This window comes from Lynx canadensis, chromosome B1 (assembly GCF_007474595.2).
Source record: "Lynx canadensis isolate LIC74 chromosome B1, mLynCan4.pri.v2, whole genome shotgun sequence".
NCBI classification, from domain to species: Eukaryota; Metazoa; Chordata; class Mammalia; order Carnivora; family Felidae; genus Lynx; species Lynx canadensis.
In genome coordinates, this window is record NC_044306.2 from 111,383,602 (window position 1) to 111,398,446 (window position 14,845).

General features: G+C 34.5%; 1 protein-coding gene and 1 pseudogene across 1 annotated transcript in view; one reads left to right on the top strand and one right to left on the bottom strand.

Annotated features, from left to right (window-relative positions):
* ZGRF1 (zinc finger GRF-type containing 1) overlaps positions 1 to 14,845 on the top strand; it is an 82,826-nt gene that overhangs the window by 20,549 nt on the left and 47,432 nt on the right. The window contains 3 exon segments of the mRNA XM_032593068.1: positions 3,068 to 3,118; positions 5,677 to 5,760; positions 7,755 to 7,940. Coding sequence (XP_032448959.1) covers positions 3,068 to 3,118; positions 5,677 to 5,760; positions 7,755 to 7,940 — 321 coding nt within the window.
* Positions 1,669 to 2,549, bottom strand: LOC115511675 (annotated as a pseudogene).

Genomic DNA, 14,845 nt, shown 5'->3' on the forward strand with positions numbered 1-14,845 from the left:
TTAGCATAATATCCTCCAGTTCCATCCATGTAGTTGCACATGGCAAGATTTCATTCTTTTTGATTGCTTAGTAATACCCCATTATATATATATATATACCACATCTTTATCCATTTATCCGTCAGTGGACATTGGGCTCTTTCCATACTTTGGCTATTGTCAATAGCACTGTTGTAAACTTTGGGGTGCATGTGCCCCTTCGAAACAGCTCACCTGTATCCCTTGGATAAATACCTAGTAGTGCAATTGCTGGGTTGTAGGGTAGTTCTATTCTTAATTTTTTGAGGAACCTCCATATTGTTTTCCAGAGTGGCTGCACCAGCTTGCATTGCCACCAGCAGTGCAAAAGAGATCCTCTTTCTCTGCATCCTCGCCAACATCTGTTGTTGCCTGAGGTGTTCATGTTAGCCATTCTGACAGGTGTAAGGTGGTATCTCATTGCGGTTTTGATTTGTATTTCCCCAGTGATGAGTGATGTTGAGCATTTTTTCATGTGTCGGTTGGCCATCTAGATATCTTCTTTGGAGAAATATGTATTCATGTCTTTTGCCCATTTCTTCATTGGATTATTTGTTTTTTGGGTGTTGAGTTTGATAAGTTCTTTACAGATTTTGGATACTAACCCTTTATCTGATATGTCATTTGCAAATATCTTTTCCCATTCTGTCGGTTGCCTTTTAGTTTTGCTGATTGCTTCCTTCACTGTGCAGAGCTTTTTATTTTGATGAGGTCCCAAGAGTTCATTTTTGCTTTTGTTTCCCTTGCCTCTAGAGATGTGTTAAGTAAGAAGTTGCTGTAAGCATTTTTAAACACAATCACTGATAGAATGTATGCATTTGTTGGGCACTGCTCAGCTTCTCAAACCTTAGAATAATTAGTTCACGTTGTTTTTCTCATGGTAATTGATTTTTTTTTATCATAGCAATTTCTGAAAACTCAGCTTTACAAGGTGCCATTGAGAGAAACGACAAAAGATCTGTTGTTGAAATGGAACTACCTTGAGTTAGTAGTTCATTCAATAGAGGTCAAATGACACTGTATTTCCCTTAAATTTAAAATATCTTATGGAGCCCATGTTGAGTTTCCTGTGGCACCCCAAAGTACCTTGAACAGTTTGGGAACCATTGTAGTAATATAAAAATAATAGTACTAATTAGATACGTTGAAATTCTAGAATAAAATTAATTTATTAGAATAAATCTAAATTCTTGTTTCTCAGTGGGGATACTATTAGCATATTTGGAGGGATAATTCATATGACACTTTTTCGAGAAGATATATTTAAAAGAAAAGAAAGTGAAGTGTTTCATTTGCCCCACTTTGTATCTTACTCTGTTTTCCATGTTACTGTTTTTTTTAAATAATCTTGATGTTTTCTCTTTTTTAATTATAGAAGAAAGTGAAGAAAAAATAAAACAACCTACTGAGAGATAATTATTATTAGTATTTCCAGGATTTTTTGGCCTATTTTTAAAAATATGGTTAGCTTGATGTGTGCAAATAGTTTTATATCTTATCCCCTTAATGTATTTCTCACATCATTAAAACACTTATTAAATATATCTTTTATTAATTTATTTTATTTTTTTAGCTGCTTGGTGAATAGGTTTATTATTATCTTTAATCTGAAAAATCTTCAAAGAAAATAATGGTTTGGTTTATTAGCTCTCAGCAGCCGATCCTGCACTTTAAGGAAGCTGCCTTCTTCTCAGCTACTCGATCTTTCTTCTGGGCAAGAGACATTTTGGAATGGTTCCACCTTTTCTTTTTAACTTCTTTCTTAGGCTTCTCTCAAAGATTGGATTCTCTTGTACAGCAGCATGAGCTTTCTTATACATCTCCATCACGCCTGGAGTTACATTGTTCTTTATGTATCAAGAGAATTGTTTCTTGTAAGCATCTTAGTCTTCTTCCATTAGTGACACATATAATCTGCAGCATTCTGACCCAGGATGTGCTTCTGATGTATTTCTGCATTGAATTCCTTGCTTTCCCAATCATAACCAAGGAATCTTTTGGTACTATGAGGGGTAGAGAAACCTCCATCCACAACTCCCTTGAAGGCCTCCCAAACTTCATTTTCAGTAGGGGTTTTGGCAAGCCCTTCATCCAAATAGCAGACGAAGGCACCAGATTGACCATCAGTGCTTTCCACGTTGTATTCATCTTGTCACCTCCACTTGGCCTTCATAGACTTTTGTCCGTGCCAAACCTACTGGGAAGCCTGTGGACCAGCAGCATGCCAGTACACTATGCTGCAGCATGATTTGTCAGGCCAACCTTCACACCATACTTTGGGAGTTCATGCCCATGAGCTGCACAAACTACCGTATCTCCTTTAGGGGCATTAGCAATCTGACAAATGAGATCTCTGTTACACAAATTACCATCCTGTATTAAGGTGTGTTGTACTTATTTTTATCCTGAATCGCTGAGCATTTTAAAGCATTGTAATCAGTTTTGTGCTCTTGTCTTCTAAATTTCACTTGGTATCTCTTGAAATCAGTCTTATTCTTGACAACTTTAATAAGCCCCATCCTGTGGAACAGAGTTTGGCATTGGCGGCTTGCTACTGGGTACTGACCAGCAGTTAAATATATCTTTTAGAGGTTACTTACTATTCCGTCCTATGGATATCCTGTGCTTTGGACAAGCAGTGCCCTATTTTGAACATTTAGATTATTTCCAGCATTTTGCTAGGATAAATAAAATATTAGTAAATGTTTTTGCACATAAGTCATTGCTTACATTTAAGTTATTTCCTTAGATGTGAGTCCCAGAAGTGGAACTGATAGCTTGAAAGGCTAAGAACAATTTTCTTGATATATATTGTCAAATTTAAAAGTCTTACTGTTTTACAATATGAATATTTATTTCACTCTACATTCACCAGTACTAAGATATTTTCAATTCTTGCTAAGTAAAATAGTGTTTCATTAACATTTTTTACTTCCTTGATTATTAGTGATGGTGTTCTTTTATTTCTTATGTCTAATTGAAATTTATGTATTTTTTGTAACTTACTACTACCTTTTAGTTGTTCTTATATTAATATTCTGTTCCTAAGATTATAAAAGAAAATGAAGTCAAACCAAGTGGACCACTTCAGTCTTTGCAGGTATGTTCATTTTTAAACTATAAAGTAGCCAGAAATTATAGTTGTATATATAGGTATGGCATATAATTTTATGTTTGTATTTTACATTGTCAGTTTTCAGTCTCATGTATCTTATTTTTTATTTTTTAATTAATTAATTTATTTTTGAGAGAGAGAGAGTATGTGTGTAAGTAGGAGAGGGGCACAGAAAGAGGAAGAGAGAGAGAATCTTAAGGTCATGATCATGAGATCATGACCTGAGCCAAAATCAAAAGTCAGATGCTTAACGCCTGAGCCACCCAGGCACCACTAGTTTTCAATCTCATTTATAATTAGTTGCTCCTTTATACTTACTTAGATGATCCTGCTATCTTTTGTACCAATGCCTGTGTGGTCAATGCAATTTGGTTATATAACAAATCTTTTATTATAAAACTAAGTCTGTAAACTTTGTAAGCATTACTTAAGCCAAGAATTGTCATTGACAATTCAGCTGCACCTGCAACTTCTTTGCCTAAAAGAGAACAAAACATAACAAATAAAATTCATATTGTGGTGGCTCAATCATTTTTCACCCTTTATGTATATAATAAGAGCAAATGTATAAAATCAAAATTAGCAACTGCATAATTTAGCTTATAAATGGTCACTTTTTTTTTTAATATTTATTTATTTTTGAGACAGGGAGAGACAGCATGAACGGGGGAGGGTCAGAGAGAGAGGGAGACACAGAATCTGAAACAGGTTCTAAGCTCTGAGCTGTCAGTACAGAGCCTGATGCGGGGCTCGAACTCACAGACCGGGAGATCATGACCTGAGCCGAAGTCGGATGTTTAACCGACTGAGCCACCCAGGCACCCCTCTTTTTTTTTTTTTTTAAGTTCATTTATTTCAAAAGAGAAAGAGAGCGGGTGCACCATGCACGGGAACAGGGGAGGGACAGAGAGAGAATCCAAAGCAGGAACCATGCTACTGGTGTGAACTCACGAAGCATGAGGTCATGACCTGAGCTAAAAGAAACTAAGAGTGGGATGCTTAAGTGACTGAGCCACCCAGGGGCCATATATGATCATATTCTTAATGCTTTCTTTCACTTGAAAAATTAGGATTTAACCCTTTCAAGAACAGTTATCACAAAGTATAAACTGCAAATAAACAATATCACTGTTTTTTCCTCCAGAATGAGTTTCCTCTTAAAACAAGTATTACATGTTTTGGGACGCCTGGGTGGCTCAGTTGGTTAAGCATGTAACTCTTGGTATTGGCTCAGGTCCTGATCTCACAGTTCATGAGATTGAGCCCTGCATAGGGCTCTGCACTGACAGTGCAAAGATGTTTGGGATTCTCTCTTTCCCTCTCTCTGCCCCTTCTTGCTCATGCTTTCTCTCTCTAAATAAATAAATAAGTAAATAATTACATGTTTTTTAAAAAGTGCATTGTAATTTTAACAGTAATGAAAAAGGTCTTATGGTCTTTTGCAAAAAAAAATTATTTAAATCTGTAGCATTAATATAGGAATATATTTGCATTTATGTAATGCGTTTTGTACTACAACCCTCTGAAGCAATCTCTTCATGTACACTAGTGATAGAAAGAACTTTCAGAATTTTAAATTAGGGTCCTCTTTGAGGATACACTTAATGACACTGCCACTTTATTTCTATAATTAGCTACACATAGCAAAGCAGAAGAGAAGGTGCTATGCTAATTGATTTTTTAAATTCACTGTATTAGAAAATTCTAATTCTAAAATGTGAGTTGATAAAAAAATAAAATAAGAGTTGAAAGTTTTCAAGAACTACTTCGTTGGGAGATGTGTTAATGTATTTTGTTATTAATGGAAAGCTCCCATTATTTGAAGAAATACACTAATTTATCTCTTCTGTCTATTGGGGAAATTTTTTTCTCTATATTTTTTAAACATAAAAATTGCTTCTCAGTTGAATTCATTTTTCTATCTAAATCATAGTAGAAATCATGGTTATTTTACATAGTCATTTGATGAACTAAAAATGACTAGTTTCTATTGTCTATATCTTGTGTTTTATGGTTGCTAGAAAATTATTCTTTTTTTTTTTTTTTTTTTTTAAGTAGGCTTAACACCCAGCTTGGGGCTTGAACTCACAACCCACAACCCTGAGATCAAGAGTTGCGTGCTTGACTGAGCAAGCCAGGCGCCCTGATTCATTCTTTAGATAAACTGTTAACACTGTTTACAATTTTTCCTCCTTTGATTTCATACTAATTTTTGAATTAAATAATCTGCATTCGCATTAAATATTAGGTTTGATGGATAATTATCAGGTACTCAATTTTTTCTAGTGTTAAAACATTCAATTTAAATTTTAGGGTTAGAATTTTTTTATTGCTGAATTTTAAAATTAATTAGCATAGTGCCTTATCTGCTAGAGAACTCCTTTGCCAGGGGTACCTTTTATACATATGTATATACAGAAGATTGAAATGGCAAGTGTATTTTCAAATGGGAAACTTTAAGTTTTGGGAGTATTTTCCCATCTAACCCATGAACCACCTACAAAACTATTGTAGCTAACACAATTACTGATATTTTATTCTAGTTCTTTCCCTTGGGAGATGAAGAAGAGGCTACTTTTCTAGATATTATTCCTAAACAGTTAGAGAGAAAAACCTGTGATCCTAAGGTAAAACTTGTGAAGAACTTTGATTTTCTAATCTATCTTTTCCTGCTGTTTTTTATACAACTATCAGAGTTTTCATAGGTAGAAGGTTAGTGAGCATAATGAATTAACCTGGTTTTAAGAGCAAGAGTAACTGACTGCTAGCCTTTGTTTGGTCTTGAGCCCTTTCTCTTTACTCATGAACTAATAATACATCTCATATATATGTATATATGAAGGATATATATATATATGTGTATATGTATATATATATATATGTGTGTGTGAAGGATGCCCTAGGGGTTGGACAGGAAGATAAATTAAGTATGATTAATGAATGTTCTGTGGAGAACAAAATAGAGATCTTTATAGCTATGAACATATAGTCTACTCTACCACTTCTACTTCTGTAGAAGTATATATAAACCAAGGTCTAAGTAGTTCTACCTACTGCATATCAAAAATTGATAGAGAAAGTAGCATATAAATAGTTGAGTTTTGTAAGTACCGATTCTGTTTCTTAAACCCAATAGATCTCTACAGAAGAGATCCACTTAGAAACATAGACAACAAGACATCTGTGTTCTTGTGGAGAATGTGTATTCCCCATCAAACAAAACGGAAATATACAGTCTTTAACAATTGAGACTTTTTTATTGAAATGTGTGTGCTTCATAATTCAGGATATTTTCAATAAAAGTCCCATACAGGGGCAATTTAGATTTGATTTTCCTCTCAAATGTATGATTTAGAATCTTCATTTTTAATAAGAGAATATTCAGATTATGTACTATTATAATTTTGTTCATTTATGAGTTAGAAATAAATTTGTCCTTTATGTACATTCCTTTGGCTCTATTAGCAATCTTAATTTCCTACTTTTTGGGTAGGTTTGGTCACCCTGTGAGGAGTAAAAATCCTAGAGCCCTCAAGGGGGCAGCAGAGAAAGCCATTTGGAGCCTGAAAGCTGATCAAGTCTCTGAGGAGATGACAGTACCTCCCTGAAGTACATGCCTAGATTGGCATCCTATTCTTAGGCCTCTGGTCTCAGAGCAATAGGATCAGATCTTCTGGGAGCCTCCATCCCTCCTCTATTAAGCCTGATAGTGTACAAAATGCCTAAACAAAGGAAAATGCTTCTTGTATTTCTTCTCTTACTTTCTTTCCTATTATCATGTTTATTGACTGTCTCCTATATGCCAAAGACAGTGTTAAATGCATATTATATCCTCATGAAACAAAAAGGTCTCTTCCCTCAAGGAGCTTACAGTATAGGTAGTATATAGATAAGAAGAAACTTCGTTGTACTATAATGTGATAAGTCTATAATGGAAAATTTTATAATGTACAGGGGAAGCATAGAGAAAGGAGCAACTAAGTCTTCCTGTTTTTTTTTTTCTTCTAATGTTTATTGTTTTGAGAAAGAGCGCGCACAGGTAGGGGAGGGGCAGAGAGAATCCCAAGTAGGTCCCACACAGAGCCAGACTGGGGGCTCAGTCTCACAACCATGAGATCATGACCTGAGCCCAAATCAAGACTTGGACACTTAACTGACTGAGTTACCCAGGTGCCGCATCTTTCTGATTTTTTTAATTTATTCATTTATTTTTGAGAGAGAGCAAGTGGGGGAGGGGCAGAGAGAAAGGGAGGGATAATCTGAAGCAAGCTCCATACTGTCATCAGCGTAGAGCCTGACGCAAGGCTCGAACTCACAAACTGTGAGCTGCTCCACATCTTTCTGGTGGAATTAGTTCATTATAACTATACTTTTATGCTTATAATGAAAAAATTAGTACTTATTCATTTTGAACTGAATTAAATCAATAACTGAATTATATTTCATAATTAACATATTAGGATAATAGGGGTCTTTCCTGGTTTTAGTATTGGTCACTTAGTAATTACTTACATTAAGTAATATTTAATAGAGCTGAATTGTGATTTCTGTGTATATATACATTGTGACTATATATCAATATATACTTATGCAATACTCATTTTTAATAATTTACTTGTAGCCTGTTGAGTTTCAAGGGCACCAAGTGAAAGGATCAGCCACTAGCACTGTGATGGTCAGAGGACACAACTCACAGCTAGAATGCAGTCAGTTCCCAGATAGTATTGAGTATGGAAACTGCATGACGGACTCTTGTTTTTTGACACCAAAATTGACTAGTGCTTGTATGCAGATTGATTTCTTGCAGGTAAAAATATTTTTTCTAGTTGCACCTTGCCAAATCATTTTCTTTACGTAAATGTTAAATCTTATAAACAGATTATATTTAAATCTTTGAACAAATGTAAGTTACAAAGGAGTTTAGTAAATTGATAAGAAGCATGGTATCTGAAATCAATCTAAATAAGAGAAAAATATTTTATTTGAAAGATTTGCTGCCTTTTAGGACCTGGAATTTAAAGGATTACTTTTCATTTAAGAAAAGACTAGGGATTCATGACAATGGCAAATAGATCACATTTAGAAAATATATTTAACAGCTATAGATTTTTTCTTTTCTTCTATTATCCCCACCCCCACTTCACTGTGACACCAGGTGCTTCTCATTGCTACCAAATAGAGGTCATAGAGAGAGAACAATATGCGTATATTTGAAACAATGTCAAAGAGATTAAATTTTTTTTCTTTTTTATTAAAGTGTGATGCACATACAAAATAAATGTACATACCATAAGTACACAGCTTAATGATTACCACGAAGTGAACACACCCATGTAACCTCCACCCAGAAGTCCCCCTCTACTCCCTTTCAACTACTACTCCTTCTGTTCCCTCCAAAGATAACCATTAGTTTGACTTGAAACACCATATATTCATTGTGCTTTTAAAACTTGATGTAAATAGAGTAGTAATATGCAATGTATTTTTTGTGTCTCATTCTTTTTGTTCAACACTGAACATTTGAAGTTCATCACTGTTGTTACCTGTAGCTGTAGTTTATTCATTTTCATTGCTGGTGTGCTAGTCCGTTGTATGAATGTTCCCCAGTTTATCCATTCTTCAGTTGTTTGCATTTGGTTATTATGGATAATGCTGATAGGAACATTCGTGTGCTGCCATGCGCTTCTGTTAATTATACTTTATTGGAGTGAGATTGTTGAGTCACCAGATATGCATATCTTTGCTTTTAGTATATAATGCCAAACTGCTTTCCAAAAATGGTTGTTATAGTTTACATTTCTATCAGAAGTGTATGAGAGTCCCCATCACTCTATATCTTCATCAACGCTTGGTTCTGACAGTTTGTGTTTTGAATATTAGCTATTCTGGTAGATATGTAGTGGTATTTCATTGTGGTTTTAGTTTGCATTTTCCTGCCTAACAGTGAGGTTGGGACCTTTATAGATGCTTATTGGCCTTCTCTGTATTCTCTTTGATGAAGTATTTGTTCAGATTTCTTCCTCAGTTTTTAATTCATGTGTTTATCTTTTTAATTAATTTTTGAAATCCTTTATATATTGGATATATACTCATTGTCAGTTGAATACTTTGCAAATACCTTCCCTGATTCTGTCTTATATTTTACTCCTAATGATGCTTTTTGATGAATGGAAGTTTATAATTTTTAACATAATACAATTTATCTACCCTTTCCTTTATGATCAATGCTTTTTTGTCTTAGGTCTAAGAAGTCTTTCCTCCATGGGGCACCTGGGTGGTTCAGTGGTTGAGCGTCCAACTCTTGATTTCAGCTTAGGTCGTGATCCCAGCGTTGCGGGATTGAGCTCTGTGCTGACTGTGGAGCCTGCTTAGGGTATTCTCATTCTCTCTCTCTCTCTCTCCCTTTCTCTGTCTTTCTTTCCCTCTCTCTCCCCCCCTCCCTCTGCCCTCTCTCCCCTGCTCAGATACACTCTCTCTCTCTCTAAAAAAAAAAAAAAAAAGGAAAAAGAAAAGAAAATATTCTCTCATATTATCTTGTAGAAGCTTTATTATTTGCCTTTCACACTTTGATGTACAATTTTTTATGTGTTGAGATATGGATAAAGTTTCATATTTTTTCCATATGGACATTCAGTTGACCTAGCACCGTTTATCGAAAAGGCTATCTTTTCTCCATCCTTTTGTGTTTCCTCCTTTGCTGTATAAATCACGTGTCCTTATATTTCAGGTCCAGTTTTGGTTTCTGTTCTGATTCATTGGTTTGTAGTTTTGGAAGTCTTCATATCTTACAAAGTATGTGTTTTCATGCATCTCTAAATCTTCCCACTTTCTTCTTTTTAGCTTTTTGCATTTCCATATACATTTAGAATTAGCTTAATAATTTCCACACATGTACATAAACATGCTGGGAATTTGATTGGAATTTCATTGTGTATGTAAATCTTGAGGAGAATTGACATTTTTACAATATTTTATTGATATTTTTTCAATATTGTAATAATATATTTTCTATTTTGATCTTAAATTTTTCCCATAAAATTTTACATTTGTGGCATACAGCATTCTCTATCTGTTATTTGTATATTTGATTTGTAGGAGCTCTTTTCATATTAAGAAAACTAACCGTTTGCCATTTTTCCTAATGTATTAGTGTTTTGGTTCTGTTTATGATTTTCTGCAGAAATGCATTTTTAATATTTATGTAATCAGATCTATCAGTGCTTTTTTTCATGGTTTCTGGAGCCAGAACTCTTAAGTTTTCCTTTAGTTCTTTTTAATAATGAATCTTGTTGCTTTTATTATCATGGTTTTACACTATTTTTAGTAAGAACTAATGATTGGCTATGTTAAGTAGAATAAGTTATTTCTGAATTCCTTCTTTATATTCTCTCAGATTCCTAGTATAACTATATCATTTTTAGATAAATGTTCAACATTTGTATTATAAATATTGTAATATTTTCACAGCTGAAACAATATACTGTGGTTACATTTTGTTTCTTTTATAATTTTGGATTTTTTTTTCTTAGTTTCTAATTGTCTCATTTTTAAAAATTTGCTTAGTATTCTTTGAATATTGGAGTAAAGATTTTTCACATACTCGAAAAGCTTTTTATAAAATACCCTTCAATACAGGAATCTACACAAACTTATTAGATAAACTTTGTTAGTTCATTTTTTTCCCCCTTGGATCTCTTTCCTATGTCCTCCATCTGTCTGTTCTAATCTACACTGTATAGTTGGCATCTTAAAATTAACCTTCGCCTAGGGGCACCTGGGTGGTTCAGTCGGTTGAACGTCCGACTTCGGCTCAGGTCATGATCTCGCAGTCTGTGAGTTTGAGCCTCGTGTCGGGCTCTGTGCTGACAGCTCAGAGCCTGGAGCCTGTTTCAGATTCTGTGTCTCCCTCTCTCTCTCTGCCCCTCCCCCGCTCATACTCTGTCTGTCTGTCTGTCTCTCTCTCTCTGTCAAAAGTAAATAAACAGGGGCGCCTGGGTGGCGCAGTCGGTTAAGCGTCCGACTTCAGCCAGGTCACGATCTCGCGGTGCGTGAGTTCGAGCCCCGCGTCAGGCTCTGGGCTGATGGCTCAGAGCCTGGAGCCTGTTTCCGATTCTGTGTCTCCCTCTCTCTCTGCCCCTCCCCCGTTCATGCTCTGTCTCTCTCTGTCCCAAAAATAAATAAACGTTGAAAAAAAAATTAAAAAAAAAAAGTAAATAAACATTTTAAAAAATTTTAAAAAATAAATAAACTTTGCCTATTTCCTAGCTTGAGTTGCCTATATCTTGAACATTGTCTTTTCTTCTTGTTTTGTTATGACACATCTTAAGTGCCTCTGAAGAAAGGGAGAATAGGAAATAGAATTTGGGAGACTTTGTATGTTGTAAATATTTTTATTCTGTTGTCATCCTTGATTGATAGGCTAAATATAGAAATTGGATATGATCTGCTATTTTTCTTTTTAAATTTAAATTTAGCAATGTTTTCTCCTAGAGGTTTTTAAGCATATTTTCTTTGTATTCTTTATTCCTGAAATTTCACAGTGATGAACCTTCCTTCAGGTTTTATTAATACTGGATATTGAATTCTCAGTGAATCTATCCTGCAGATACAAGTCCACCAGTCCTGTAAAAATTTTTTTAAAAATAATTTTTTGGTAATTTCCTCCCCATTATTTTCTTGATTTTTCTCATTCTAAAGCTTCTATCAGGGGCGCCTGGGTGGCGCAGTCGGTTGAGCGTCCGACTTCAGCCAGGTCACGATCTCGCGGTCCGTGAGTTCGAGCCCCGCGTCAGGCTGTGGGCTGATGGCTCAGAGCCTGGAGCCTGTTTCCGATTCTGTGTCTCCCTCTCTCTCTGCCCCTCCTCCGTTCATGCTCTGTCTCTGTCCCAAAAAAAATACATAAAAACGTTGAAAAAAAAAATTTTTTTTTTTAAAATAAAGCTTCTATCAAATGTTTTTAGCCTTTTGTAGCCTACTTTTTCAGCAGCCCCTGTGGACGGCATAGTTTCTAAGTGTTTCCCTGGTTATAGGGGTAAATCAGTTTACTTGTCATTGGACTCCCTTGTAATAGGTACTTTGGTGTGACTTTCTTTCATATGATGAAGTTTGTATTCTTCCCCATCCTCTTAATTATGGTTGTTAAAGGTTACCATTGTTTCTTAGTTTCATCAAAGATAAAAGATGTTTTTGTGTCTTATTTCCTATGGTTTTTTTGAGGAGAATAGAGGCACTCATATTGAAAATGAAATTTGTATCCATTTGTTTTATTTATTTTATTTTTATTCCGTGCGCAATGTGGGGCTTGAACTCACCACCCTGAGCTTAAGCGTCATATGCTGTACCGATTGAGCCAGCCAGACACCCCCATTTGTTTTATTTCTAATTATTTTTACATACGTTGGTTATGGTAATGTTTTGTATCATGAGTTTCTATGATATGTTTTAAGGCAAAATGACCAGATAGATCTAGGACCACAGAGAATTTTTTTGGTGTGAGTGTGGCAAATTGCATATAGCAGTCTCTGAACTTTAAAAAAAATTCTGTAGTTCATTAAATTCTCAGGTGCTCTCACTGATTGAAAGGCGCACTGTTCTATTATACACCACTAAGAAGGAAGAACAGTCAGTTAACATACGATGCTTTATCACTTAGACTTTTTATTGGAAACTTTTTATTGTGGTAAAAACACATCATAAAGTTTCCAACCTCATCCGTTTTTATGTGTATGGTTCAGCCATGTGAAGTATATTTACAATGTTGTGAAACAGATCTCTAGAACTTTTTCACTTTCACTTAGATTTTTAATGTTATATTTATTGAAAGAAGTCTTGGATTTATTTGTATATCACAAGTAAGGTATATCACCCTGCTTTGTTTCCTTGCCCTTCTGTGAACACAAGACTTTTTTGTTCAATGGCAAATGATAATGTCATCCTTTTGAATACATTTAAACAGCAAAATTTCATAACATGGTAATGTTAATGCAAACTCCTATTTAAGTGACCAATATATGAACAGTATGTCTAACTTGCATATAGTTTCACTTGCACAGCAATACCAACTATGTTACAACCATTGCTGGTGCTATAGGGATGTAAAAGTGTCATCACAGGCTTCATCTGCATTTCAATGGTGTTAAGGTATAAGAAATGTGAACTGTAAGAATAGATGAAATGTAATATACTCTACTTTCCCTGACTAGAATTGGTTTCATAACATATTGTTTTCTGTTTGTCTGTGTCTCGTTATAACCACAAGCTATATGTGTATATATAGAGAGGTAGATAAAGATATAGATATGTACACACACACACACACAGTTTCTTTTTACTAAATAAACTGATAAATGGATTTCTGTTTTCTAGTTCCCAGATGAAGACAACTTTCCAAAAGGAGGTATTAGTTTTAATATTGAAGACAATTTTCAAGTGAGAGCTGAGTCTAATAAGGACAAAGTTGAAAATGACTGTAAGTAAATTCTAAATAAAACATAACATTAAAAAGTTATTTGACATTATGTAAAAATCCATGCTTTTTTTTTTTTTTTTCTCCACAGCAATTTTAGATTTCTCTCCTAAAAAGTCAGAACGTTCATATCATTATTTGGATTCTAATTTTAAATCAGCAGAGAGGACTTCATTGGAAGCAAATAAGGTACAGTGTAAGCAAAGTTTTAATAGTTGGTAGTAAAAAATCTTGGTAGTCTTATAAGAAATGAATCCATTAAAAACGAAAAAGATAAAAATTTTAAGATTGGATCATTTTTAACATGATAAAGTTTATCAATAACCAGCCAACATTATTTTAACAATAAAACAAGCAGCAAAATTTCTGTTAGAATAATTAACAAAATGTAGATGACTACCATCTTATTATTCAAAGGTGTTTTGAATTTTCTAATATGACATGACATAGGAGGCATACATAATTAGAGAGGAAGAAATAGAACAATCAATTAAAAATGAGAAGTTTAAGAAGAATTTTGTAAGTTAGTTGAAGGCAAGATAAACTTAAAAAATTAATAGCTTTCCTGAACCAGTTAGAAAACATAATAGAAAAAGTGTTCCAACAATAATAACAACTGATATACAATGCCTAGGCATAATCTTAATTGTAAATATATGAAACATGTGTGGAATAGACTATGAAATTTTACTGTGAAATATAAAATTCATGAATACATGGCAATTCACCAATACCAAATACCCTCTGTAGGTCAGAACTTGTAAGACTTGGGTATAGAGTGATGGGCAAAATAGGTATGTATGATCTCTGTCTTTATTTTTTTTTTTAATTTTTTTTTTTCAACATTTATTTATTTTTGGGACAGAGAGAAACAGAGCATGAACAGGGGAGGGGCAGAGAGAGAGGGAGACTGATCTCTGTCTTTAAAGGCCAAGGAGAAAGAGAATGAGATGGTTAAAGGAGGGAGAGAGATGTTAATCAAGAGTGCAAGCAAACAAATAAATTGAGATAATTGCTATGTAAGAAAGCTATGAACGTACTCTGAAATAGGGGAATCTACTTTATGGATAAATCTACTTTATGGCTTTTCCAGCTGTGGCAGCTGTAGGGGGAGGAGCATACCTTGTAAAGAAACTGCAAGTATAAATAGCCTGAGATCGAAAAGAGTTGAGTGGGCTTGAGAAAGTGGACGAAAGCCAGAGTAGTGGGATTGTAGAGCGTGAAAGTGGTAATTAGAGATTGGAAAA